General features: G+C 48.9%; 3 protein-coding genes across 5 annotated transcripts in view; 2 read left to right on the top strand and 1 right to left on the bottom strand.

Annotated features, from left to right (window-relative positions):
* Sptbn4 (spectrin beta, non-erythrocytic 4) overlaps positions 1-175 on the bottom strand; it is a 92,100-nt gene extending 91,925 nt beyond the window's left edge. For all 3 annotated transcript variants that reach the window (XM_075987609.1, XM_075987618.1, XM_075987627.1), the window contains exon 1: positions 20-175. In XM_075987609.1, the coding sequence (XP_075843724.1) occupies positions 20-148 (129 nt within the window). In that variant the 5' untranslated portion in view covers positions 149-175. The remainder of the gene's footprint in view (positions 1-19) is intronic.
* A 1,365-nt stretch (positions 176-1,540) lies between these two features.
* Positions 1,541-13,450, top strand: Blvrb (biliverdin reductase B). The gene is made up of 5 exons (XM_075987602.1): positions 1,541-1,734; positions 10,579-10,743; positions 10,886-10,975; positions 12,262-12,390; positions 13,194-13,450. The coding sequence occupies exons 1-5, from the start codon at positions 1,656-1,658 to the stop codon at positions 13,349-13,351; spliced, it is 621 nt and encodes a 206-aa protein (XP_075843717.1). The 5' UTR covers positions 1,541-1,655; the 3' UTR covers positions 13,352-13,450.
* A 4,593-nt stretch (positions 13,451-18,043) lies between these two features.
* Sertad3 (SERTA domain containing 3) lies at positions 18,044-22,172 on the top strand. Its single transcript, XM_075987595.1, has 2 exons — positions 18,044-18,171; positions 20,950-22,172. Exon 2 carries the CDS (start codon positions 20,953-20,955, stop codon positions 21,544-21,546), a length of 594 nt encoding a protein of 197 aa, XP_075843710.1. The 5' UTR covers positions 18,044-18,171; positions 20,950-20,952; the 3' UTR covers positions 21,547-22,172.
* The last annotated feature ends 2,847 nt before the right edge of the window (positions 22,173-25,019 follow it).

The following is a 25,019-nucleotide window of genomic DNA, read 5'->3' as shown; positions in this document are numbered from 1 at the left end:
CGTCCGCACGGCCGCTCACCTGGGCGCCGGCCGCCGATGCGGTCCCCGATGCTCGCCGCGCAGCACCGCCCTCCCTGCGGGCGTTCGCCGCCGGGCCCGGCCCGGCTCTGTTCGGCCCAGCCGGCCCGCCGCTCGGCCAGATCCGCATGCGCCGCCGTCGCCGCGCCTCCCCCACGCGCCGCAGCCGCTCCGCGCGCCCCCGGGACCCCTCCCGCACGCCGCCACGCCGCCCGCGCTGTCACACACTGGGCCACGCGTGTGATGCACAGCCGCGCTCGCGAGCGCTGGAGGCAGCGTCACACACTCCCACACAGCCACGCACACACACCAGGGCCTCTGGGAACGTCACACACACCCTCTCCACAGGCACACTCTCACGGTGTCACTCTTTCGCGTGGGGTCACGCAGGGTCGAATCTTCGAACTGTCATATAGTCATTTGCCGTGTTTTCCTCTCTGGAATGTGCCCTGCAGGGTCATTCACTATGACACACTCAGATATAGCCACCACCAATAGTGTCAAATCTAATCACCAATATAGTGTCTAGTGTCCTGCAGGGCCAGACATTCTGATAAACTCAGATACAGCTGTCACCACAAGGTAAGGGTCACATGAAGTCACCTGAACAGTGCCCTGCAGGGTCACATCATGACACACTCAGTTAAGGTCACCACCACCAATGCTGTTATATGTAGTCATCTACACACTGTAAAACACCCTGCAGGGTCACACACTGTGACATACAGCCACCACCGCGTGGTTGGCACATACAGTCACACACTCACTCCCAAGGTGTCACGGAGTGGCTACACTCACACATCACAAAGCTTACAATTACAGTCTGACACACTTGAAATGTCACGCTAGTTGCCAAGGCACAGAAGACACGCCCTGTGTTGCTACATACCCACATATCATAGCCTCAACAAGACACAAAGAGAATTACAGTAAATGTCACACACAGTCCTACATAAATGGGACCGTATTATCGCACACCCATACAGGACACATGTGGTGACACAGACCATCCCAATCCAAAAGTGCCACACTCCGTTACAGCTTACCTCACACAGACCTCACACTCACACGGTACCAGAGACTGAGTGCCCCCTCACAGGATCACCACCCCACAGCGGCCAAATAACCGCTCCATTGGCTTCTATACACAATTCACGTTATAACACAAGGAACCGGACAGGGCGCCGCCACAAACACAGGTACAGAATCACACCGCGCACACACCCCTCCAGAGCCCAGGTGTAGGGAAAGGGGGTGTGAGCAAGGAGAGCGCGGTGGGCGTGGTTCCCGACAGGCCCCGCCCCGCCCACTAAGGGTGGCGGGCTCTCGGAGACTGAGCTCTGAGTGACAAACTGCTCTAGCTCCGCCCGCTCCTTCCCTAGATGGAGGCGTGGCCTCCGCTTCCAAGCGCCAATCGGAGAAGACTGCCTACAAAATGCAATCTGACTCCTGTTCCGCCCACTCGCGCTCTTCCCAGAAGGGGGCGTGGTCGAATCAGTCCCGCCCTTTGAACCCAAAATCGAGGGTCCCGCCCCCTCCCTCTGCCAGGGGAAGGGCTGACCGCGCGCTACCTTGCAGCCATTAGGTTCCCGCGCGTCCTCGCAGCACGCAGTCTTTCGGACCCAGGACCCCGCAGCATGACTGTCAAGAAGATCGCGATCTTCGGTGCCACCGGCAGGACCGGGCTCACCACATTGGCGCAGGCGGTGCAAGCAGGCAGGAACCGGGGCGGGTGGGGAAGTCGTGAGCAGCCGGGCGTAGAGCTGGGAAAGGTCGTCCTGGGGCCGGGCAGAGAACACTTGTGGCCGTTAGTGCCCAGCCTGTGGGGCCAGCTGGTGGTCACGGGGGCAGAAATGGAGGACTCCGAGATTCAGTTTTATGTAAGTCAAAGGTACAGGGATTAACCATGGGAACCCGGGGGACTCCTCTGACAGTTATATGTAAGCCAGGGGCTCTTGTGAAATGTATTTGTGACTGTGATGGTGGTCCTAGAAAGGGTTTTCTGAGCCAGCACCAGCTTGGCGCCCAGCCAGCCAGGCCATCTCCCTACACGTGTTAAATCCTGGTGGCCTTCACTTGGAATGGGAACTAGTATTACACCACTTGACAGATAAGAAAATTGAGAGAATGACTTGCTGGTACATGGCTGTGCTGGGACTTGAACCCGGATCGTGCTTTTAAGCACACGCGCGCGCGCACACACACACACACAGCACACGTGCGCGCGCGCGCACACACACACAACACACACACACAACGTCCTCAGGCTCATGGCTTAGTCAGTGGAACAGAAAATCGAAAAGCTGAGGCAGCTAGCTACTGCAAACATGGAATGCACAAGACGACAGTATAAGAGAGTGACAACCTAGCAACAGCAGTCCCGGGAGGGTCAGTGAGCTAAAACTTTGTCGCTGCCCCGGGAGAGGGCACAGGATCCTCCAGCATCCCCCTGGCTCCTCAGTCTAGAAGTTTTAACTTCTAGACCAGGCCTGAAAGTTCCAGATAAAGGGCCACACCCTTGCTAGCCTTGGCGATTCTTAAGATAATTGACTATCAGAGTGCCCCCAAAAGGGTGGAGGCCACCAGGACCCCTGTCTCTGCTGATTCCTAGCCCAGCCCCTTCTCTTGCTGAGGCTCTTTCTAGAAGTTCCATTTTTCAGGGGATATCCTCCCCAGGGACTTAGTAAGGGACTTAATTCATGGCAAAGGAGAGACCCCTGGGCCTCCCAGTGAAAACCAGTTTGTGTCTGTTTGTAGTATGTACCTGCGATTCTGGAGCTGGGGAGGCAGAGGTAAGGAACTTGAGTTCAAAACCATCTTTGGCTACTCAGCAAGTTTAAGGCCTTCAAAACAACGAAACTAATTTTTTTTAAATTTTGTTAAGTAATTTTTAAGGAGGAACAAGGAAGGGATTGGAGAAGTTGGGGAGTGCTGAGTCACTATGAATTTGTGGATGATCCTGTTAATACCCGCAACTTAATCCCCAATACCACTGTTTACCACTGGCTCACCCTGCTGGTCACAGATGACACTGCACACAATAATTCGGGGAGAGCTGTTTCTCCCAGTGGCTCAAGAAAGGCCTCGAAGGGAAGGAAAAGTAAGTCAGGAAGGAATCTGAGGATATAGCTCAGTAGTGGAGCACCTGCCTGGAATACTTCTGGGGACCAGGCGCAGTAGAGCCCGTGGCCAAGCATGCTCAAGGGCCTGTGCATCATCCCAGCACAAGCAAGGAAAACAGGTGGCCAGGAAGGGCTTGAGTGACTTGGGCGGTCCTTTGCTGCGGCGCCATTTCGTAGAGTTTGACAAACATCGACTGGTCCATTCTGCACATTCAGACAGGCAGATCTGCCACATTCCAGGCTGGTTTGGCCAAATGCTTTGTCAACTCCAGTTAGAGACCTAAATATCTGTGAAAGAAATAAGGAAAGAAAGGGAAGGAAGAGAGGGAAAGAGAAAGGATGACCAACATTGAAATCGTTTTGAGCCTGAAAGATGGGCTGCTGGGTAAAGGTACCCAGCAAGGTGAGTTGAGTTTCCAGAATCTTGTCTGGGGGAAGGAGAGAACCAACTCAGAAAAGCTAACGTCTGACTCCACACCCTCACACAAATAAATAAAAGTAATAAATAAATAGGTGGAGACAGAGATGGCTCTTACAGAGCGACTTACAGTGTAGAAGGTGGGTGGACCGAGGCCCGTGTGTAGCTGGTGGGAAGTGAGTACTCCGTGGCCAACTCAACTCACATCAAAGATTATGACCCAGTCTTGAATTCAGCTCTGGCTTTCTCTGCCCGCTAACTTGTGGTCATGGCTAGTTACCTAAACTTCAAAGTAGACATGATAATAATTGCTACTATGTAGAATTGTTGCAACCTAGTACTTCTCAAACTAGGGGCCATAGAGTTCTGGGCTGTTTTTTTAATTGGTTACAAAAGATCAAAATGTATCAAGTTGCCATGGGCGTTGATACGTCTGAGCCTAGCAGTCAAGCCCAGCTACCTGTCCTCAGTAGGACAATTAATGAGAAAAATTCATAGTGAGAGCAGAATTAGGAGGTGTATTCATTCAATGTGGGCATGTTGGGAAGGTCCTGTAACACTCCCCCCTAATCAGGTCCCTCTTTCAAGATCTTAATAAAAGGTTTAAGTTTAAATAGAAGCAAAGAGATATCTGTAAGCAAGCAGGCTCAGACAAGATATCGTCATGGCCAGCATCATCCTATTGGCCCCTGTATCCTCCAAGGTGGTCTGAACAGTTGTCAGAACTGTGGGGTCTCTTCCTCTCCTGGTTGGCATAGGGCCCCAGGCTCCTCCTGCCATCATGAGATATTTGGGGAAATTTCAAAGTCTTGGGGTCCATTCATTGTTTTGAGCTTTCTGATTACCAGATGTGTTCCAACTGGCATAGTTACAGCATGCCTTACTTATCTCTACAATGAGTTCAAGGCCAGTTTGGGCCATGAAGCCGTGTCTAAAATAAAAAATTAAGAATAAACATAAGAGGATAATAACAATAGAAACAATCATTGCTTCTTTCGGGTCTGGAACTTTGGGTTCATTTGCTTTAGTATAGCTTCTTTCAGGACTGGAACTTTGGGCTCGTTTGCTTTAGTATAGCTTGGTTTCTATGAAGCTTTGGTCCTTGTTGTGTTGGTTTTTCTTTTTTTTTAATTTCCACTCCATTTCTTGTTTTTATTATTTATTTATTTTTATTTTATGTGCATAGTTGTTTTGGTTGCATGTGTATCTGTGGGAAGGTGTCAGAACCCCTGGAGCTGGACTTACAGACAGCTGTGAGCTGCCACATGAGTGCTGGAATTGAACCCTGGTCATCTGCAAGAACAGCTAAAGCTCTTAACCTCTGAGCTGTCTCTCCAGCCCCTGTTTTGGTTTTTCTATATAGGATCCAAATCAGGGCCTTGCATGTGCCCAGATTTTATGGCTGAGATCCTATGCGTATATTTGTGTGTGTGTGTGTGTGTGTGTATTTTAGGGCTTTTTATGTACTTCTGTATGTGTGTGTGTGTGTGTTTATAAGATTCCTTTCCTTTTTGGTTTTTTTGGGGGTAGTATTTGTTTGTTTGAGATAAGGTCTCACTATGTAGCTCTGGCTAACCTGGAACTCACTATGTAGTCCAGGCTGGACTCTATCTGCCTGCTTCTGCCTCCTGAGTGTTGGGATTAAAAGTGTGCACAGCCATATGCTGCTCTTTTTAGCTTTTTGTTTATTTGTTTGGGTCTTTTGTTTTGTTTTGTTCTTTCAAGACAAGGTTTCTCTGTGTATCTCTGTCTGTCCTGGAACTCGCTCTGTAAACCAGACTGGTCTTGAACTTACAGAGATCCATTCACCTGCCTCTGCCTCTTGAGTGCTGGGATTAAAGGTGTGTGCCACCACCACCCAGTTCTTTATAGTGTCTTTAATTATATGTAGGTATGTGTCTGTGTGTAGGTTTGTGTGAGCGATTACAGGGGCTAGCGGTGTCAGATCCCTTACAGCTGTGTGCCACGTGACTTGGATGCAGAGAACTGAACTCTTGTCCACTTGTCTAAGAGCAGCCAGTGCTCTTAACCACTGAGCCATCTCTCCAGATCCTAGTCTGTGTGTTTTTTCAGACAAGTCTCACTCCATAGCCCAGACTGGCTTTGAGCTGATCGCTCTGCTTCAACTTCCAGTGCTGGATGCCACACCCAGTGTGACTTGGTCTCTTACACTTAGCCGTGTATACGTGTTTTTCCCCTTCCTCAAACTGTTAGACCATGCATCAATATAGCCTTTGTGTTTATTGTCGAATGGTCCTGCTGAATCGTATGGGTTTATCCATTAAACAGTTGGCAGGTGATATGAAAACTGCTAGTATGACCACACATGTAAAAAATTTGGGATGAAAACATGTTTTGGATTTCCTTCGGTCTGTTATCTGATAGCAGAATTGCTGGGTCACATGGCTGTGCTGTGTGTAATCTTTTGAAGAACTGCCAGGGTGTCCTCCAAAACAAACACATCATTTAGTGTTACCCTCATGAGTGTGTGAGTGGGGTTGCTCCCCACTGGCCCACCAACCCTGACACCAGACTTTTCCTTACGTCTTCTTGATAGGCGTGAAATGGCTTCTTACTGTATAGTGTGGTCAGTGGATTGACTTTGGTTTTTTGAAACTGAGTCTCAGGTAGCTCAGACTGGCCTGATCCTCCTGTCTCTTCCTCCTGGTTGCTGGGATTTATAAACTTGTAGTACGTTAACAGGATCTTGCTGTGTGGCCCTGCAGCTTTGGCTGTCCTGGCATTCTGTGTGGACCAGGTTGGCCTCCCGTGTGGTGGTACTATACCACCGGACTCTCTTTGTTTTTCTCTTTCTTTTTTATGTTGCATTTTATTTGTTAATTGTGTGTACCACTTACAAAGGTCAGAGGAGAACTTCCAGGAGTCAGTTTTGTCCTTCCCCCGTGTTGGTCCTGGGCATCCCAGGAAGTTTCTCAATGCCTTTATCCACTGAGCCATCTTACCAGCCCTTCTTCTGTTTGACTTCTTTTAAATATTTATTTATTTATTATGTATACAATATTCTGTCTGTGTGTATATCTGTAGGTCAGAAGAGGGCACCAGACCTCATTACAGATGGTTGTGAGCCACCATGTGGTTGCCGGGAATTGAACTCAGGACCTTTGGAAGAGCAGGCAATGCTCTTAACCACTGAGCCATCTCTCCAGCCCTGTTTGACTTTTTTTTTGAGATATGATCTTATGTAGCTGACCTTGGTTTGCTATGTAGCAAAGGCCATCCTGGAACTCCTGGTCCACCTGCCTTTGTCTCCAGAGTGCTGGGATTACAGATGTGGCTACCATGCCCATCTGCTTTTCTTTCTTTTCTTTCTTTCTTTTCTCTGCCCCCACCCCCACGCCCCTAAGACAGGGTTTCTCTGTGTAGCCTTGGCTGTCCTGGAACATGCTCTGTTGGCCAGGCTGGCCTCAAACTCACAGACCTCTGCCTGCTTCTGCCTCCCCTGGAATTAAAGGCATGCACCACCACGGTGTGGCTTCTTTTCATTTTTAACTCTATGTGTGGGAATGAGGTCAAGTGTGCAGGGTGGGTGCATATTTGCGTGCAAGCCTATCATTCTTTGGGCACCGTTCGCTATGGTTCTCTTTTTGCTTCCATTCTTGAGACAGGGTCTCTCCCTGGGACAGGAGACTGGCTGAGAAGACTGGGCTGGCTGGCTGACTCTGCCTCCCAGCACTGAGATTACAAGTATGCTCCACCGTGTGCCTTTTGCTTTCAAGTATCTCAGTGTTTACTGATCAAATCCACCCCAGTTCCCTCTCCTCACTTCTGTCTTTTTACAGGGATTCTGGGTGTAGAAGTCTACCTACCTTACCCGCCGGGCTACTCAGGAGGCTGAGACAGGAGGATTGCTTGAGTCCAGGAGTTCTGGGCTGTAATGCAGTATACCAATCCAGTGTCCACACTAAGTTCAGAATCAATATGGTGATGATCCCGGGAGTGGGGGACCACCAGGTTGCCTAAGGAGAGGTGAATCGGCCCAGGTTGGAGATGGAGCAGGTCAAAACGCCCGTGCTGATTAGTAGTGGGATTGCGCCTGTGACCAGCCACTGCACTCCAGCCTGGACAACAGGGCGAGACCTCTTTCTCTTTTTGTTTGCTTGTTTGTTTGTTTGTTTGTTTGTGTGTTTGTTTGGTTTGGTTTTATTTTTTGAGACAGGGTTTCTCTGTAGCTATGGAGCCAGTCCTGGAACTTGGTCTGTAGACCAGGCTGGCCTCGAACTCACAAAGATCCGCCTGCCTCTGCCTTCCGATGAGCCGTCTCTGCAGCTCTGTCCTTTATTTTCTTCCTGTTAGCGTCCTTGAAGCACGGAAGATTGGGGAGGGGTTGTTTATTGGAACCAGGGTGGCCACGAGTTCCCTGAATCCCAAATGCTGAGAGTAAAGATGCACCACATCCACCCATGCAGTTTTCCATCTTGATAAGTCCAATTAGTTTGTTTTGGCTTTTGCTCATACATTTGCTGTCATAGCTAAGAAACTACCTTCTAACCTGCAATCACCAAAATGCGTTCTTCCATTTTCTTCCAATAATTTCATAACCTCTTATGTTTATTTATGTATTTGACCATTTGGGTTAATAATTTTTTTAAAAAACTTTTTACATTTTCTGTGTGTGTGTGTGTGTGTGTGTATGTGTGTGCCCACAGCGTGAGTGTGGAGGTCACACTTGAGGGAGTTGGTCCTTTCCTTCTGCCATCTGGTTCCCAGGAATAGAACTCAGGTGATCAGACTTGGCGCTTTCGCCTTTACTGACTGAGCCGCCTCGCTGGCCCTTGGGTTAATTTTTGTGTACGTTGTGAAGCTCCTCGGGCTTTTGCATTCAATATCCTATACCAGTTTTAAAATATTGTTTTTGTTTTTATTTGGAACAAGGACTCATGTAACCCAAGACTGCATAAATTCAAAGGTATCCTTTGCTACATAGTGAGTTTGAGGTCAGCCTGGGCTACATGAGACTGGGGGTAGGGGAGCTGAGAGAAAGAGGGAGGAAGAAAAAAAGGGGAGGAGGAGGAGAGAAAGGAAACACAGCAGCAAAAACGCACAGAGACTAGTATTAGTGGCCGGGTGGTGGTGGCACATGACTTTAATCTCAGCACTTGGGAGGCAGAGGCAGGTGGATCTCTGAATTCGAGGCCAGCCTGGGCTACAAGAGCCAGTTCCAGGACAGACTTCAAAACTACAAAGAAACCCTGTCTTGAAAAACCAGAGAGAGAGAGAGAGAGAGAGAGAGAGAGAGAGAGAGAGAGAGAGAGAGAGAGAGAGAGAGAGAGAGACTAGTATTAGTATCGTCCTGGGAATGTTACAAGCCCAGGGTCACAGAGCTAGCTCCCAGGTAGGAGTCTGTCCTGGAACTCACTCTGTAGACCAGGCTGGCCTCGAACTCACAGAGATCCACCTGCCTCTGCCTCCTGAGTGCTGGGATTAAAGTCATGTGCCACCACCGCCCAGCTGAAACCAGGGTAGCTTTAAGGACTGAAGGAGCGAATATGTGCAAAGTGTTTGGTGTCTGGGACGCAGTGCCTGTTGATTCTATAAATGTTATTTCTGGTTCAGTGTGCTGCTGCAGGCCTGTCATTCCAGAGCCCAGCAGGCTGAAGCAGGAGATCCTTACGTTTCAAGCCAGCTTGAGCAACATATTGAGATCCCAATTCAAAATGAAAATTAAGAAGTGAGCTGTGGGTGTAGCTTCATTGCTACAGCACTTACCTAACACACGTGAGGCCCTGGACTCCATCCCCAGCACCACATACACCCAAGCTTGAGAACACACACTTGTAATCCTAGCACTTGGGAGGTGGGGACAGGATGACCAGCAGTCCAAGGCCAGTCTGGAGCACATGGTACCCCGTCTCAAAAAGTAAATCAATAAATATAAGATGACAGTTAAAGGGGGTTCAGACATGTGGGTGGGTGTGAAGGACCAGTTTAGCCTCAGCTACACCCCAGAGTCGTCCTACTCGCCCCGTAGGTTAATCACCAGCAGCACCTTCACCGTTGGCCCCTAATGTAAAATCTCCCATCGCTTATTTTGTAATTGACTTGGGCAGCTATCAAGAGCAATGGAACCTCTTCCTTTCCTTTGTATGTATCATCTTCAGAGGAAGGGACAACTCCTGTGACAGCTGCCAACACGGCTGGTGAGCTTTCGTCATCCGGGCCGTGATCAATGCAGTTTTATCTATTTGATGACTTTTAATTATTTGCCATCAGTATTTTATTTTTCAAAGCAACGGATGGTACCCAAGACCTCATTTGTGCTATATAAACACTCAGGACAATTCTAGGCAGGGGCTCTACCACTGGACCACACCCTCAGGGCCTTACTGGGGGATTCTGGGCAGGAGCTATACCACTGAGCCACACCCCAGCCCCTCACTGTGAGATTCTGGGCAGGGGCTCTTCCACTGAGCCAAACTTCAGCCTCTCCTCAATCCTTTTTTTTTCCCCAAGTTTTATTTTGATACAGTCTTACTATTTACCCAGAACTTTCTGTCCTTGTACCTCGGCTTTCTGAGTAGCTGAGTCACTGCCTTTTGAAACCACAGTGGCTCCTCAGAGTCTCTAGTGAGTACTAGAGATACCCTTGGCCAAGGGAGGGAACTAATCCCAGCTTCATTTAGTCCTGGGGAATTGAGGAATTTGGTTCCTCCCTTTCCTCCAGGACCATGCATGTATGGGGGAAGACAGAGCCAGGTGGTATGCCAGGGGTTAACTATTTCCCTGCTGGAGAGTGGGGAAGACTAGTCAAGGGTCTAGTCATGGAGACCTACATTCAAGTCGTTTGTGAGTCAGCAATAAAGAAAGCATTGCCCTGTCTTAAGAGCTAGCGAGATATCAACTGTTAGTTTGCCAGCTTGATGACCATCACCTCAGAATATCGCTGGAAATGGGGAAGCCCAGGAAGACAATGAGTTTGAGGATCCCTACACCCTGAAGGGTCCTGTACAGCTAATCACCCACCAGCCCACTGACCTGCTTTCTGCTCCTCTTGGCCCACAGGTTATGAGGTGACGGTGTTGGTTCGTGACTCCAGCAGGCTTCCAGCAGAGGGGCCCCAGCCAGCCCACGTGGTGGTGGGAGATGTTCGGCAGGCGGCCGATGTGGACAAGACCGTGGCTGGGCAGGATGCTGTCATCGTGCTGCTGGGCACTGGCAACGACCTCAGTACTGAGCCTCCCCTTTGCCCTCGGCCCCTCCCTGCACCTCGGCCTCCAGCACCACCCCCTCCCCCGGCCCCACCCTTGCCACCCCTGCCACCACCACCGCCGCCACCTGCCAGTGACAGCCACTCTCTGTCCCCTCTAAGGTCCCACTACAGTAATGTCCGAGGGCACCCGGAATATTGTGGCAGCCATGAAGGCGCATGGAGTGGACAAGGTCGTGGCCTGCACCTCGGGTGGGTGGTGGGGTCAAGGAAGTGGGGCTGAACTGGGAAGGGGGTGAGTACCGAACAAGTAACCCCCAGTCCACTAAAATATGGTATTAAAGCTATCCCAAGTTACCATTGATTGTGAACCTAGCAGTGTGCCCCAGATTCTGTACCCACGTGGTTCACAGATAAAAGTGAGGCGACACACAGATCCGTGATTGAGCTGACATCCCAGATGAGCAGAGCCAGGGTAGAAAGAGCACGGCAGAGGGATCAAAGTTGGGAGTGGACAAGCTGGGGAAGAGATTAGGAATGGAGAAGTTGGAGACACTCACAGAGAATATCGCTACAGCTGTGGTGGTGTCCAACAACTTGCTTCTCTAGCAGTTACAGAGAGACAGACACTAAACAAAAGTTACTGGGAGTCTGGGGTGTGGCCCAGTGGTAGAGCCCCTGCCTAGAATCCCCCAGTGAGGGGCTGGCGGTGTGGCCCATGGTAGAGCACTGTCTGGCATGTACAAGGTCCTAAGATTTATTCTCAGGACTGAAGTAATCATCAGCAATCCAGAAGGAGTTAATAGCAATTAATGCTAACATCACCCAAATAAAAAGCCACGTATATCTTTATTCCTGTAATCCTAGCTCTAGGGAGGTAGAAACAGAAAGATCCCTTGGGCGCTGGTCTGTTGTCTAAGCAAATTGGTGAGCTCCAGATTCAATGAGAGACTCTCTCAAAATATAAGAGGGAAGAGAGTGAACTCTTTTTTCTTTTAAGATGTATTTATTTATTATGTTCATAGTGTTCTGCTTGCACGTATGCCTGCAGGCCAGAAGAGAGCACCAGATCTCATTACAGATGGCTGTGAGCCACCGCGTGGTTGCTGGAAATTGATCTCATGTCTCCAGCCCCTGAGGGAGAACTCGTGAGGAAGGAACCCAGCATCGCCTTGTCCTTCACGCACAGTGCACACACATGCATATACCACACAAATTTTTACTTTTGTTTTCGCGATTGTTTATCATGGGGGGGGGGCGCATGGAGGTCAGAGGACAACTTGGTGGAAGTCAGTTCTCTTCTTCCACCACGTGGATTCTGACAGCAACCTCAGGTTGTCAGGCTGGGGACAGGGGAAGAGCTTACGAAGGACAGGTGGCTAGCTGAGAAGAGATCAGATTTAGAATAACCATCCACTGACTTCTTAGAAGAGAGGTGACTGAAGGGACCTGCATTCTGGCAGTTGAGAGGCAATAGTAAGCCACCTAATGATTCTGTTTAGCCCAGGCTAACCCTGCCCTGTGTCCCTGTCCACTAGCCTTCCTGCTATGGGACCCAACCAAGGTGCCCCCACGCCTGCAGGACGTGACTGATGACCACATCCGGATGCACAAGGTGCTACAGGAGTCGGGCCTGAAATATGTGGCTGTGATGCCCCCACACATAGGTGAGTAGGGGGCTCCATGGCCATAGCACCATTATAAGATGCCTGACATGGGTGTTGGGAAACAAATTCAATTCCTCTGAAAGAGCAGTGAGTGCTTTTAAGTACTGAGCCATTTCTCCAGCACTAAAATCACCATCATTTATTATTGTTTCCTGATACTGAAAGTCAAGACTCAGACGGTGGCTCTTGCACGGGTATTTCTGGACTTGCACATTCAGAAGGTGGTAGGGACTGTAGTGACATGGAAACCTTCCCCACAGACACATCTGGAGGGAGATGCAGATGTTCTGCTAGAACAACTACATGTGGTCTCCCAGGAAAAGAGAGATGCCAGGCGTGGTGGTACACACCTGCCATCCCAGACTACGTGTTTGAGGCCAGCAAGCAAGTCTTGGTCTCAAAAAATAAAAGTTATCTGATGAACTAATATGGGGAAGCCCCCGCACACACACACATCATACACAAAACTTAGTAAATTAAAAAGTTTAGCCCAGTTATTGTGGCACACGCCTTTAATCTCAACACTCCAGGGGCAGAGGCAGGTGGATCTCTGAGTTCGAGGCCAGCCTGGTCTTCAGAATGAGTTCCAGGATGGACTCCAAAGCTACAAAGACTCCAAAACCACAGAGAAATCCTGTCTCGAAAAACCAAAAAAAAAAAAAAAAAAAAGCTACAAAGAAAAACCCTGTCTCGAAAAACAAACAAACGAATAAATAAATAAATTGATTGATTAATTAATTTAAAAGAAGAAAGCTGAAAATGGGAAGGATGGCTGGTTCATTCCCTCTGTCTTTCTCTCACAGGGGACCAGCCGCTAACTGGAGCCTACACAGTGACCCTGGATGGACGAGGGCCCTCAAGGGTGATATCTAAGCATGACCTGGGCCACTTCATGCTACGCTGCCTTACAACCAATGAGTATGACGGACACAACACCTACCCCTCCCACCAGTACGAGTAGGACCCTGGCCCTGGTTGCGGAATGGCATCCTGAGAAGTGACACAGAGAGGGATCAATAAACTTTTAGCCAAGAGCTTCAAATTGTTTCAGAACACCCAACCCAGATTTTCCTCTCGTTTGTGAGTTTTTTCAGGGTCTGTTACATGGTGGGTAAAGTCTCTACCACTGAGCCACGTTTTCAGTCCCCTTAACTGGCAGATTTTAGACGGGTGCCCTATTGCTGAGACATGGCCCGGACTTTAACTTTTTAAGTACATTTATTTATTTAGGGATAGGAGTGGCATACTATGGTACATTGATCAGAAGACAATTTGATGGATTCAGGTCACTCACCATATGGGTCCTGAGAATTGAACCCATGTCATTAGTATTAGCAGCAAGCACCTTTAATCCCTGAGCCCTCATGGAAGCCCTTTAATTTTTTGTTTTGTTTTGTTTGTTTTTTATTTTTTGTTTTTCAAGCAGGGTTTCTCTGTGTAGTTCTGGCTGTCCTGGAATTCACTCTGTAGACCAAGCTGGCCTCAAAACTCTGCCTCCTGAGTGCTGGGATTAAAGGTATGTGTCACCGGCCACCACCACCTGGCTTTTTTTTTTTAACTTAAAGATAAGGTCTTGCTGATTTTCCCAGGATGGCTTTGAACTGTCAATCTCCTGCTTCAGCCCTCTGCGTAGCTAGGATTGCAGGATCCCACCACATTGCAAATGTAGTGTTTCTCTGTGTTTGATGTTCTGAGTATTTCTTTATTCAGTTATTCAGTAAGAGTTGTGTTTTTGTTTAGCCCTGGGTTGGGGTCCCAGTGGTGACCAAGGTACTCCATGCCCCAGCTTTCCTCACTTCACAGAACAGTGGGGTGATGTGATACCTCTGAGCTCAGAGGCCTGGGGCCACCAGACGTGGGGTCATCTGACACAACCTGAGCACACGTTTCTGATGGCCTCAGGAACTGACACCATGCGCTCAGTAGCAGAATCACAGTTATGAAGCAGAACCGAAAACAGTTTTACAGGAGGGGGTCTATCACAAAGTGAGGGACTGTATTAAAGGGTCACAGCATTGGGAGGCTGGGAATCACTGTCTTAATGGACGACAGATGTATATTCAACCTGAAGCCTGGGTTACTAACAATGTGCCTAGAGAAGGTTCTAGAGTAGGGCAGCATTCCTGGCCACAGCAATGCAAAGCAGAAAAGCATATGGCTCCTTTGACAAACTAAACTTTGCCTTTTACAGTTAGTGCTAATCCTACATGCCAGACGTGTAATCCCAGCACTTGGAAGAGGAAGGCAGGAGGATTACCGGTTCTAGATCAGTTTTATAATAAAATAACAACAACAGTAACACTAAATATTAATAATACTGTTATAGTGAAGCGGGCGTGGCCAAAACTAAGGTCCATGGAGGGTGGATTGTAAAAGTCAGTATAAAAAGGCTGCATTTAGGGTTGACAAGATGGTTCAGCAGTTATGGGCCTTTGCTCCAAGCCTGATGACCTGAGTTCGATCCCTAGGCCCCACATGATAGAAGGAGAGAACCAACGCCTTTAAATTGTCCTCTGGTTTCAACATATGTGCTGCACTGTGTGCATGCCACAAATAAAGTCATGTAATGAAAATTTACCACAAAGCCAAGCTTTGCTGAACATGGCACCCTTTTCTGTAATCCCAGCACTCAGGATGCTGAGACAGGAGGATTGGGATAATTTTGAAGCCAATCTAGGCTCTGTAGTTCCATATTAGCCTGGATTCAAGGTGAGCTATGTCTCAAAAGCCAAAAAAAAAAAAAAAGGCCAGGCTTGAGGACCTCAGTGAGTTCAAGGTCAGCCTGATCTACAAAGTGAATTCCAGGACAGCCACGGCTACACAAAGAAACCCTGTCTCAAAAAAACCAGAAAACAAAACAAAAACAAAAAATAACACCAAAACTTAATATGTATACACACACACACACATACACATTGCCTAGTCCTAACTGTGTCTCTCTTTAGGATCGACTGTCTTCTATTGTTCCCCTGGGTATTTTTCTCATGCCTGGGAGAGCCACTCTTATGCATGGTCCTTCCTTCTCCCAGCTACCCATGTATCCCCCTCCACCCCCACCTCTTTGCTCCCATGGGGGATCCTCTTGAGTCCCACACAGACATTGCCGGGAAAATGACAGACAGGTTCCAATCCAGGAGACCTGTTCTGAGCAGCCACAAATCTCAACAGAGATGACAAAGCTGCATCTGTTCTCAGTGAAAACTCTCTCGTGGGTCTAGAGTTTTACCTCTGCAGAAACAGCCATGTGGGGGTTGGTTGGTTTGGAACAGATTTTACTTGTTGCGTGTGCCTGCACTCAAAGCGCACAGACACATAGCAGTCAGAGAACAGGTTGTAGTAGTGTCTTCTCTACTTCTGTCACCTGGGTTCCAGAGATTGAACTCACGTTGTCAGACTTAGTGACAAGTGTTAGTGACAAGTACCCTTACCCACTGAGCCATCTTGCTGGCCCAAAACAGTGGCTTGGTTTTGTTCCTGCCATCTCGATTTCTCTTTCTGCACATTGTTTGAGCGTTTAACAAATTTTCGCTGGGTACTTTCTCTGTGCCCAGCACTCAGGAGATACATCAGACCAAGCAAAGATAACCTTGGAACTGTCTCAGGGGCTCCAGTCCGGATGGGGGTAGGCAGAGAGTCATGGGTTGGTAGGGAACTGACTGTAACTCCAGTTAGAAGGGTACCGAGCATTTGGCCTCTTCGAGCACTGCATGCATGTGGTACACAGACATATATGCAATCAAAACACTCCTATGCACAAAATTAAAATAAATAAATATAAGAAAATTAAATAATGATGACAACAAAAAAAGATCCAGGGTGGGCATGGCATCGACGACTGTAACACCAGCACTTGAGAGACGACGGGGGGGGGGGGGGGGGCAGGAGTTCACTGTCATCTACACGTGCAGATAGAGTTCTCCACATATGCAGATAAAACACACACATAAACCTTAAAAAAATGCAAAACTAGGGGATGGAGGGGTGGCTCAGCAGTTAAGAGCACTGGCTGCTCTTCCAGAGGACCAGGTTCAAATCCTAGCACCCACATGGCAGCTCACACCTATCTGACGCCCTCACACAGACATACATGCAGGCAAAACACCAGAGCACATAAAATAAAAATAAATTAAAAAGAAAAATAAACACAAAACCATCTGGACAGCAGTAGTGGCGCACACATTTAATCCCAGCACTTGGGAGGCAGAGGCAGGCGGGTCTCTGAGTTCTATAGAGCGAGTTCCAGGACAGCCACGGTTACACAGAAACTCTATTTTGAAAAGCCCCCCCCCCAAAAAAAACCCAAAAACAAGAAGATTCTATCTTGAGATTTGGTCTGAGTGTTTACTATGGACTATCCTTGCACTGGACTCAAAAGAAGGTAAGGAAAAAAGTCCCTTGTTTATTTCTTAGAAGGCATTGGAGCCATTTTAGAACCGCTGAAAGAAGTCAGACAAGATTGTGAATGCCTAAATCCTAGCGCTGGAAGACTGAACAGGAGGACACAGAATCCCAGCGCAGCCTAGGCTACATAGCAAAAGCCTGTCTCGGAAAACAAACAAAAAAATGGTTGAGGACCTAGCTCAGGAGTAGAGTGCTTTGGCCAGTACCAGCTCAGCTCTGTGTTCCCTCCCAAACACCACAAAAAAACAAAATGAATTTTCTGGGCCTGGAAGCAAGAGAATTAGAATTTCAAGGCCAGCATTGTACACACACACACACACACACACACACACACACACACACACACACACACACACACACACACACACACACACACACGTCTGGCCCGGTCTACACAAGACTGTCTCAAAATGAGAAAACGGAACCTGAAAATGAGTCTTAGAGAACAGGAAGGAGGACACCACAGGCCAGATAGTGAACAGCAAGCTAACCCTTCACTATGAGACCAAGCAAAAAAATAAACACAAATTGAAAAAGTCTTAATGGTATGTCACTCAGTCCCAACGTGCTTGTCCAGAATTCTCCAGTAGTCAATCCCCAAACCCAAAACATAAGTTTGAGTTTGTCCCCAGAGCTGCTAAGAGCGATGAAAAGTAAGCAGCAAAAAGAAGACAAATCCGGGAAAGGAAGGAGTAACCTGGGATGCAGGAGGTTCCACCTAACAAGCAGTAGACCCCCGACAAGATTAACCACGGGCCCCGCCTACCAAACGGGTTGGGGGTGGGGAGGCAGAGCGAAGCCAGCTAAGGGGCGGGGCTGAGGTCGTCCAGGTAACGCAAGCCGCATCGCGTTATTGGCTGATATTTAGTGAGTCATTCCCTCTCCTCCGCCCTCCGTTTAGCCCAAGCCTTCAGAACTCCGGAGGGCGTGGCCTCCGCCAGCTGCCCAGCCTGCGAAACCGCAAGGGAGGGGATAGTGGTGTCACCCGGCCTCGCTCCGCCGTGGGGTCTGGAGCTGATATAAGGGGTCTGCAGAGAGACAGTGGAGCAAGAAACACATCTAGGTCCAAAGAAGCCGCTCCGACAGCGCTATATCCCCTTCCACCCTGGAGACCCCGCCCCCTAAACAGTGGCCAACCTAAAGCGACCCGGCCCAGTGGGGGACGGAGCCTAGCGTCCGTGGCTCCTCCTAGCCAATGGCGCCCCACGGCGGGCAGGATTCCAACCAATTGTGGCTCGCGACTGGCCTCCGGGGAGGAGCCGAGTGGCCCGGGGCCAGACCCAGAGGCCCGGAGAAAGTGAGCCGGACTCCTACCCAGCAGTGTTGGGACGCAGCGCTGCTGGTTTGCCGGAGGTAGTCGTGGCGACCCTGGCAGCCGAGGTGAGGAGTGGGTGCCTGTGTGAGATTTTCCTGAAGTTGGAAGAGGAGGGGGCGCGCCCCCGTGATAGGCGGAAGCGGGGTAGGGACCCGAGTGGAGGGCGCAGATTGGTGTGACTGATGGGTTTCGGAGGGTGGAAGCTAGCTAGAAACTGAATTCCAGTATCGGAGGGGAGGCAGAGGTATTCAGGAGGAGTTGGAGTTTGGAGAACCGAGAAAAACGGAGAGAGAACTTTTGGGGCACCAATCTGGAAGAGTAGGACAGCTTGGGTCTCCCCAAGTGGGCTGAGTTCGGAGTTCCACGGTGTTCCGGGGAAAGTATGAGTTTTGAGGCTAGGATATGAAGCATTTCGAGGAACCCAGGAACTAGAGGCACCCAGTCTTGGATTCCGAGACGCCGTCGTGAGAAGGGAATCCTGGGGAGTGTTCAATATTGGGGTCCTCAGAGCCAGGCGAGGAGTTTGGGAAGTAAAGCCAGAGTCATTTGAAAGTCGAGCCTAATAGGGGAGATTTCGGACAAGTTCTCAGAGTTGAGATACCCAGTCTCCCCAGCCGGACTATGTACCCGAGAGTTATTTATCGTCTTTGAGCGATGGGATGGGATGTGAGTTTTCTGCACCCCGAAGAGAGTTTAGGGAAGAATCCAGAACTTCCTTGGGTGATAGGGACCTGGAGAAAGCAATTTTCGGGCTGAAGTCGGGTGGGGGAGGGGCGCTCGGGGCGTGGAGCTCAGATTCACCGCCCCGAAGGCAGCAGAGGGCGGGGCGGGGCTGCTGTGCGTCCGGGTTCCCTTCCCCCACCAGCTAGAGCTCCAGTGAGCATGCTCTCAGGCAGGGCGGGTGTGTCCAGTCCCTAGGGCGTGCAGGGCCTTCTGGGGATTGTAGTTCGAACACGACAGCAGTGGCTGTGCCTGAAGGCTCTAGGTCCACAGTTCCCAGAAGGCCCTGAGACCATATTGGGGTGTTTGGGGTGTTGTTGGATCTGATCTAGAGATCCAGGGAAGGGCGGTGCCTATTGGAAGCGATGGTATGGTTGAACTGGTCGCTAGAGGGCACAGCTTGGTGTTGAATTGGAGTTTGGGAATGTTCCCTCTCTTGTGAGCGCTCTTCGTCTTGGTGTAGGAAGCGGGTTTGGACAGTAATGTCCTTGTAGAAAGAATATCACACACAGAGAGATACACACACTTTTCAGCTGGGCGTGATGTCGCAAACCTTTAATCCCAACACTCGGGAGAGAGAAGTGATGGATGAGTCGAGGCGAGCCTGAACTACAGAGGGAGTTCCAGGGCTCCACAGAGAAACCTTGTCTGAAAAGAATCAGAAGCCTCTAAGGTCTAGAGATGTAACGTCACGTCTTGCGAAGCTCAGTTAAAATTAGAGTTCAAATGCGCTTTGGTCTGTTGCTCTGTACTTCACACTTGTCTGTCCTGTGACTTGTTAGAATAAAAAAAAAATAAAAGTATTGTGGGAAAACAAATGCAAGCTCCATTGAGACTAGGGTTAAGATCCCCACTTCCAATCCTAAAATTGTCAGAGTGTAAATTCAGCATTGTGCCCTACTACAGGCAAGTAAGCAAGAGTCAAACTAAGCCCAGGTGTTTTGTGATTTGTTTGGGGTTTTTTGTTTTGTTTTGTTTTTCTGAGACAGGATCGTCTGACCATGAGACTCTGCCTGGCCTAAGATTAACTATGTAGACTAGGCTGGTCTTGAGCTCACAAAAATCTACCTACCTCTGCCTCCTGGTGCTGAGATTAACGGCATTGGACACCAGTCACAAATTTTTTCTGCTCATTTTTTATTTTTAATTTTATGTGTATGGGTTTTTTACCTGCATGGACACCACTTGTGCCAGATCCCCTAGCTGGGAGGCATAGATGCCCTAAAACTGGAATGTTAGGCAGTTATGAGCCATCCTGTGGGTGCTGGGACTCAAACTCAGGACCTCTGGAAGAGCAGTCAGTGCTTTAACCACTCAGCAATCCTCTATCTTTTTCTTCTCTTTTCTTTTCTTTCTTTCTTTTTTTTTTTTTTTTTTTTTTTTTTGCTTTTTTAAGACAGGTTTTTCTGTCTAGCCCTAGCTGTCCTTGTAGACCAGGCTGACCTCGAGCTTACAGAGAGATCTGCCTGCCTCTGCCTCCAGAGTGCTGGAATAAAAGGTGTGTGCCACCACTGGCCTGGCCCCTCCACCTTTCTTTTATTTTTGAGACACTAAATAGGGTTGCAGCAACCCTACTTGCATCTTGTTCTCTATTTCTCTCCCTCTTTTTTTTTTTTTTTGATGTGCAGTGGTGTTTTGCCTGCATGTATGTCTGTGTGAGGGTGTCAGATCTTAGAGTCACAGGCAGTTGTGAGCTGCCCTGTGGGTGCTGGGAATTAAACCCCAGTCCTCTGGAAGAGCAGCCAGTGCTCTTAACCACTGAGCCATCTCTCCAGCCCCGAATCTTGTTTTCTTAATCACATCGCATGCATTCTTGGCCTTGTTGAAATATGACTTTAAGTAGAGGTTCTGATAAACAACCAAACAAAAAAGACTCACTTGATAAAGTGGGATCCAAAGGTATCTGACTTGGGGGGGGGGGGCGGGGAGGAGCACGTCTCATTCCTTTAATCCCAGCACTGGACAGGCTGGTTGGATCTCTGAATTCGAGTCCAACCTGGTCTACAAAGCTAGTTCCAGGAAAGCCAGGGCTATACACAGAGAAACTCTGTTTCAAACAAACAAACAAAAAATATGCAAACAAAAGCAAAGGTATCTGATATGACTCTTTTTTCCCCCCACAGGACATGGGAGGCTTAAAGAGAAAACATTCTGACTTGGAAGAGGAGGAAGAGGATGAGAAGTGGGACTGGACTCCAGCTGGTCTTCGGAGCTACCAGCAAGCCCTGCTCCGAATCTCTCTGGAGAAAGTCCAGCGCAGCCTGGGCCCCAGAGCGCCCAGCCTCCGCAGGCACGTTCTTATCCACAACACACTCCAGCAGCTGCAGGCTGCCATTCGACTAGCTCCAGCCCCGGCCCTGCCCCCAGAGCCTCTCTTCCTGGGGGAAGAAGACTTCTCCCTTTCCACTACCATTGGCTCAATCCTCAGGGAGCTCGATACATCTATGGGTGAGATGGAATCGCCTCCGAATCCAGTGGCTTCCCCGAGTCCTCAGAATGAAATGATGCCCCAGGCTGATCCCGTGTTCCTAGAAGCTCTGAGCTCCCGGTACCTGGGAGACTCTGGCCTCGATGACTTCTTTCTGGACATTGACACATCTGCAGTGGAAAAGGACTCTGCACTTCTGCCCCCAGAGCCTCCTCGCAGCCTCTTCTGTGCCCCTGGATCCTGGGAGTGGAATGAGTTGGACCACATCATGGAAATCATCCTAGGATCCTAAGACTGATAGGGATCCTTCCTGGCATCAGCCTCTTTGGACTGGATCCTTTTATGTGAATCTTGTGTGTGTGTGTGTGTGTGTGTGTGTGTGTAGCAGAGGCTCTCACCAGTGACTGTGGCCTCCTTTCCTCCTATGTCAGGATTCCACAAACTGCCCTGCACGTGTGCGTGTCTGGTTACCCAGCCTTCCGTGAAGGTGTGTCTTCCTGAATTAATTTATCTCTTTTCAAATGCCTTAACGAGACTCTGTTTCAGGGAGTCTAATGTGTCACTTACACATTTCTTCTGCCTCCAGTTCCCTCTGCCCTTGTGACCACTAGGGCCTCAGGGAACATAAAGTTGGACCTGTCAAGCCGTGACAGTGACGGTGGGCTGCCTTTCTGGGGAGTGGGAGGGGCTGGTCTCCTCCTGGCAGGCTGAACCCCACTTCCTTGGCAGTACCCCAGTTCCAGTAGCCTCCTGAATCATAACCAGGCCGGACCATGTGCAATAGGGTGGAAATCTACCAGCTCCATGCCACGCTATTTAAAAAAAAAAAAAAAGGCAGGGTTTGTTTGTAGAGGCTGGTTTTTTATTATTATTTTTGAGTGTTCCTTTTTTTTTTTAAATAAAAGTATTTTGGAAATATTTGAATTGTCTTTAAATTTGTAAATTTTCGTGGGGTGATGGGAAGAGCCTGTTAAGTTCCCTGGACACTTACGGCCTTTCCTTGACAAAGGTGGGGCAAGTGTAACATTGTATGAAACAGTTACTGGCTTGCTTTAGGGTTATGCCAGAACTTCTTTATGTAAACTAAATCCTTTAATCCTCAGGATTAGAAAGAAACAGATACTATGTCACATTTTACATTGCATAGGAAAAACCTCAAGTTTAGGGGCTTGGAGTATAGCTGAATGATTGAACTCTTGCTTCGTATATACGTGTGTGTGAGGCCTTGGGTTTGATCCCTATCTGCAAAAAAGACAATTTGTTTACTTGAAACAGTCTCACTATGTAGTCAGGCTTTCCTTAAACTCATTGAGATCAACTGTGTCTGCCTCCTGCGTAGCTTAAAGATAGCTTGCTAAAATAGGATTTAGAAGCCTGAAGTTTAGAGATGAAGAGAAAAGGGACAATGGGGGTAAGATTCAAACTCTCCTAGCCTCTGAAATTATGGCTTCTGTTCGAGTGCTAGGAAGCCAGCCCGGAACATGGCGGGCAATTAAGCAGGTTACTGCCGAGCCGATCCCCTGCCAAAGGAACATCAGGTAAGTACCCTTCAGGTGAGCCACCCTCACCTCATGGCAAAGCCTGAGCAGGTCCACCGCTGCTCTGCTGCAGCCTCCATAAAAGCCCTGTTTACCACAGTGTTTATGATCCTTGCCAGTCATATGGGTGTGGGTGAACGTGTGGGGCATGTGTCATGGGCTAGGGCTCTTAGGGACTGAAAAGTCAACCTCTCGCTATGGAATGTGCTGCTGCGGCCCTAAAGGCAAGCACGGTGCCCAAAGAGCCCCCATGGCGGAACACAGATCTAAGATGCTGTTCTTGAAAGCCACACTGGGTTTGCGTTCAGGAATTCACTTCTGGCTTGAGAGATGACAAGCCAGGCTTGCCAAGGGGAGGGTCAGGGTAAAGAAAAGGAAGGCGAGGAAGAAGTGTCACATGCCACTGTCCTATCCATGCCCAAGTGAGAGTACCCTGCATTAGGGACTTTTCTGGAAGGGTTGCATGGCAAAGATGGGGATTTTTGTTTGTGGTTTCTTGGCTTCCCAACAGATAACTCATTTGGGTGAGGTGGGGGCAGGGCCTTGTAGCAAAGAAAGTGAACAGGTTATCTAAAAATAAGGCCAATCCACAAAGGACTGGGGAGACTTGGAGAAGATGTCTCAAAAAGTCTATATTCCAAAATGGCCGCCATGCTAGGTGTGATGGGTGCCCACCTTTAACCCCAGCATTTGGGAGTCAGGAGTGGGAAGATCAGCAACAAAGGCCTGGGCTACCTTTGACCCTACCTTTAAAAATAAGGCAGTCAGGTGGAGTGGCCCATGCTTTTAATCTTAGTACTTGGAAGACAGAGCAGGTGGATTGGTTTCTCAGCTCATACCCAGCCACTTCTGAGACAGCCAAGACTTCACAGACCTGTCACAAAAATAATAATAAGTGCTTGCCAAGTAAGAGTGAGGACCTAAGCTGGGACTCCCAGAACTCACATAAAGGTTGTGTATAGCTGCTGGAGGCCGGTGCAAATGAAGTTCTAAATTCAAGCCCAGCCTGGTCTACAGAGCGAGTTCCAGGACAGCCAGAGCTACCCAGAGAAACCCTGTTTCGAAAAAACAAAAATAGACAAAACAAACAAAAAGGTTGTGTGCAGTACCACAGATCTGGAGTTTAGAGCAGTCCTCCAGCCTGCGGTGTGTACTGGTGAACAAGAGACTGTCTCTGTCTGGAAGGTGGGAACTAACCTCAGTTGTCCTCAGACCAAAACAGAAAAGAATGCTAATTAAATCACGTCGTTCTCTTCCTTGACACTTCCGGCCACTTCTTGTCTCACTCCTACCCGGAATAAAAAACGAGGGTCTGGTTCAGCCTCACTCCCCATGACGTCCGTGGTCTCATCCCCACTCTTCACTAACTCCCGTCCTGCTGGCCTCAGTTTCTGCCCCCGTACCTCTGTTGTGTCTAGGACATCTTCCCAGAGGGTGCTTCTCCCATAGCGTCACCCTGTTTGGTTCCATGCTGTTTGGTATTGTTCTGATTATCAGTACCCGCAGTGGCAGTGTAGAGCTGGGACCCAGAGCCCTGCACGGTCTCAGCATGTGTGGTACCACTAAGCTGCACCATAGCTCTGTTTGACTTTTTTTTTCAAATATTTTGGTTTTTTTTATGTGTATGGGTATTTTCCCTGCATGTATGTATGTCAGTGTACCCCATGTGTACCTAGTACTGTGGTACCCTCAGAGACTGGATGAAGGTGTCAGGTCCTTGGAACTAGAGTTAAAGACTGTGAGCCACTATGTGGGTGGTAGGAACCCTGGTCCTCTGGAAGAGCAGTCCTGTTTTTAACCGCTGAGATGTCGCTCTAGCCCCAGTGTGACTTTCCTTTTTCTTCTTTCTTTCTTTCTTTCTTTCTTTTTGTGAGATGGTGTTTCTCTATGTAGCCTTGGCTGTCCTAGAACTTACTTTGTTGGCCAGGCTGGCCTCGAACTCGTAGAGATTCATCTGCTTCTGCCTCCCGAGTCCTGGCATTAAAGGTATGCCCCACCACGCTAGGTTGTTTGCCTTTCTTACTAGCACCTGTGCAAACCCAGGTTATTTATTACCTGTTCATGGTTAGCCTCCAACTCTATCAGAAACTCTCAGAGGAGGGGCCATGGGGGACTTTGACCAGTTGAGCTCCCCCCTCCTCACCCCAGTACTAGGCACTGGTGGGTCCTCAAAAATTGTTGGGCTGGGAAGATGGCTCAGTAGATAAAACCCTTGTCACAAAAGCAT

This window comes from Microtus pennsylvanicus, chromosome 1, assembly GCF_037038515.1.
Source record: "Microtus pennsylvanicus isolate mMicPen1 chromosome 1, mMicPen1.hap1, whole genome shotgun sequence".
In the NCBI taxonomy this organism is placed as follows: Eukaryota; Metazoa; Chordata; class Mammalia; order Rodentia; family Cricetidae; genus Microtus; species Microtus pennsylvanicus.
Note: the sequence above shows the minus strand (reverse complement) of the source record. Positions and strands in the feature narration are given on the sequence as shown.

Coding starts and splice junctions, on each gene's coding strand:
- Blvrb (XM_075987602.1), top strand. CDS start 1,656: ATGACTGTCAAGAAGATCGCGATCTTCGGTGCCACCGGCAGGACCGGG. Junction 10,744..10,885: donor GGGCACTGGCAACGACCTCA/GTACTGAGCCTC, acceptor GTCCCCTCTAAG/GTCCCACTACAGTAATGTCC. Junction 12,391..13,193: donor TGTGATGCCCCCACACATAG/GTGAGTAGGGGG, acceptor TTTCTCTCACAG/GGGACCAGCCGCTAACTGGA.
- Sertad3 (XM_075987595.1), top strand. CDS start 20,953: ATGGGAGGCTTAAAGAGAAAACATTCTGACTTGGAAGAGGAGGAAGAG.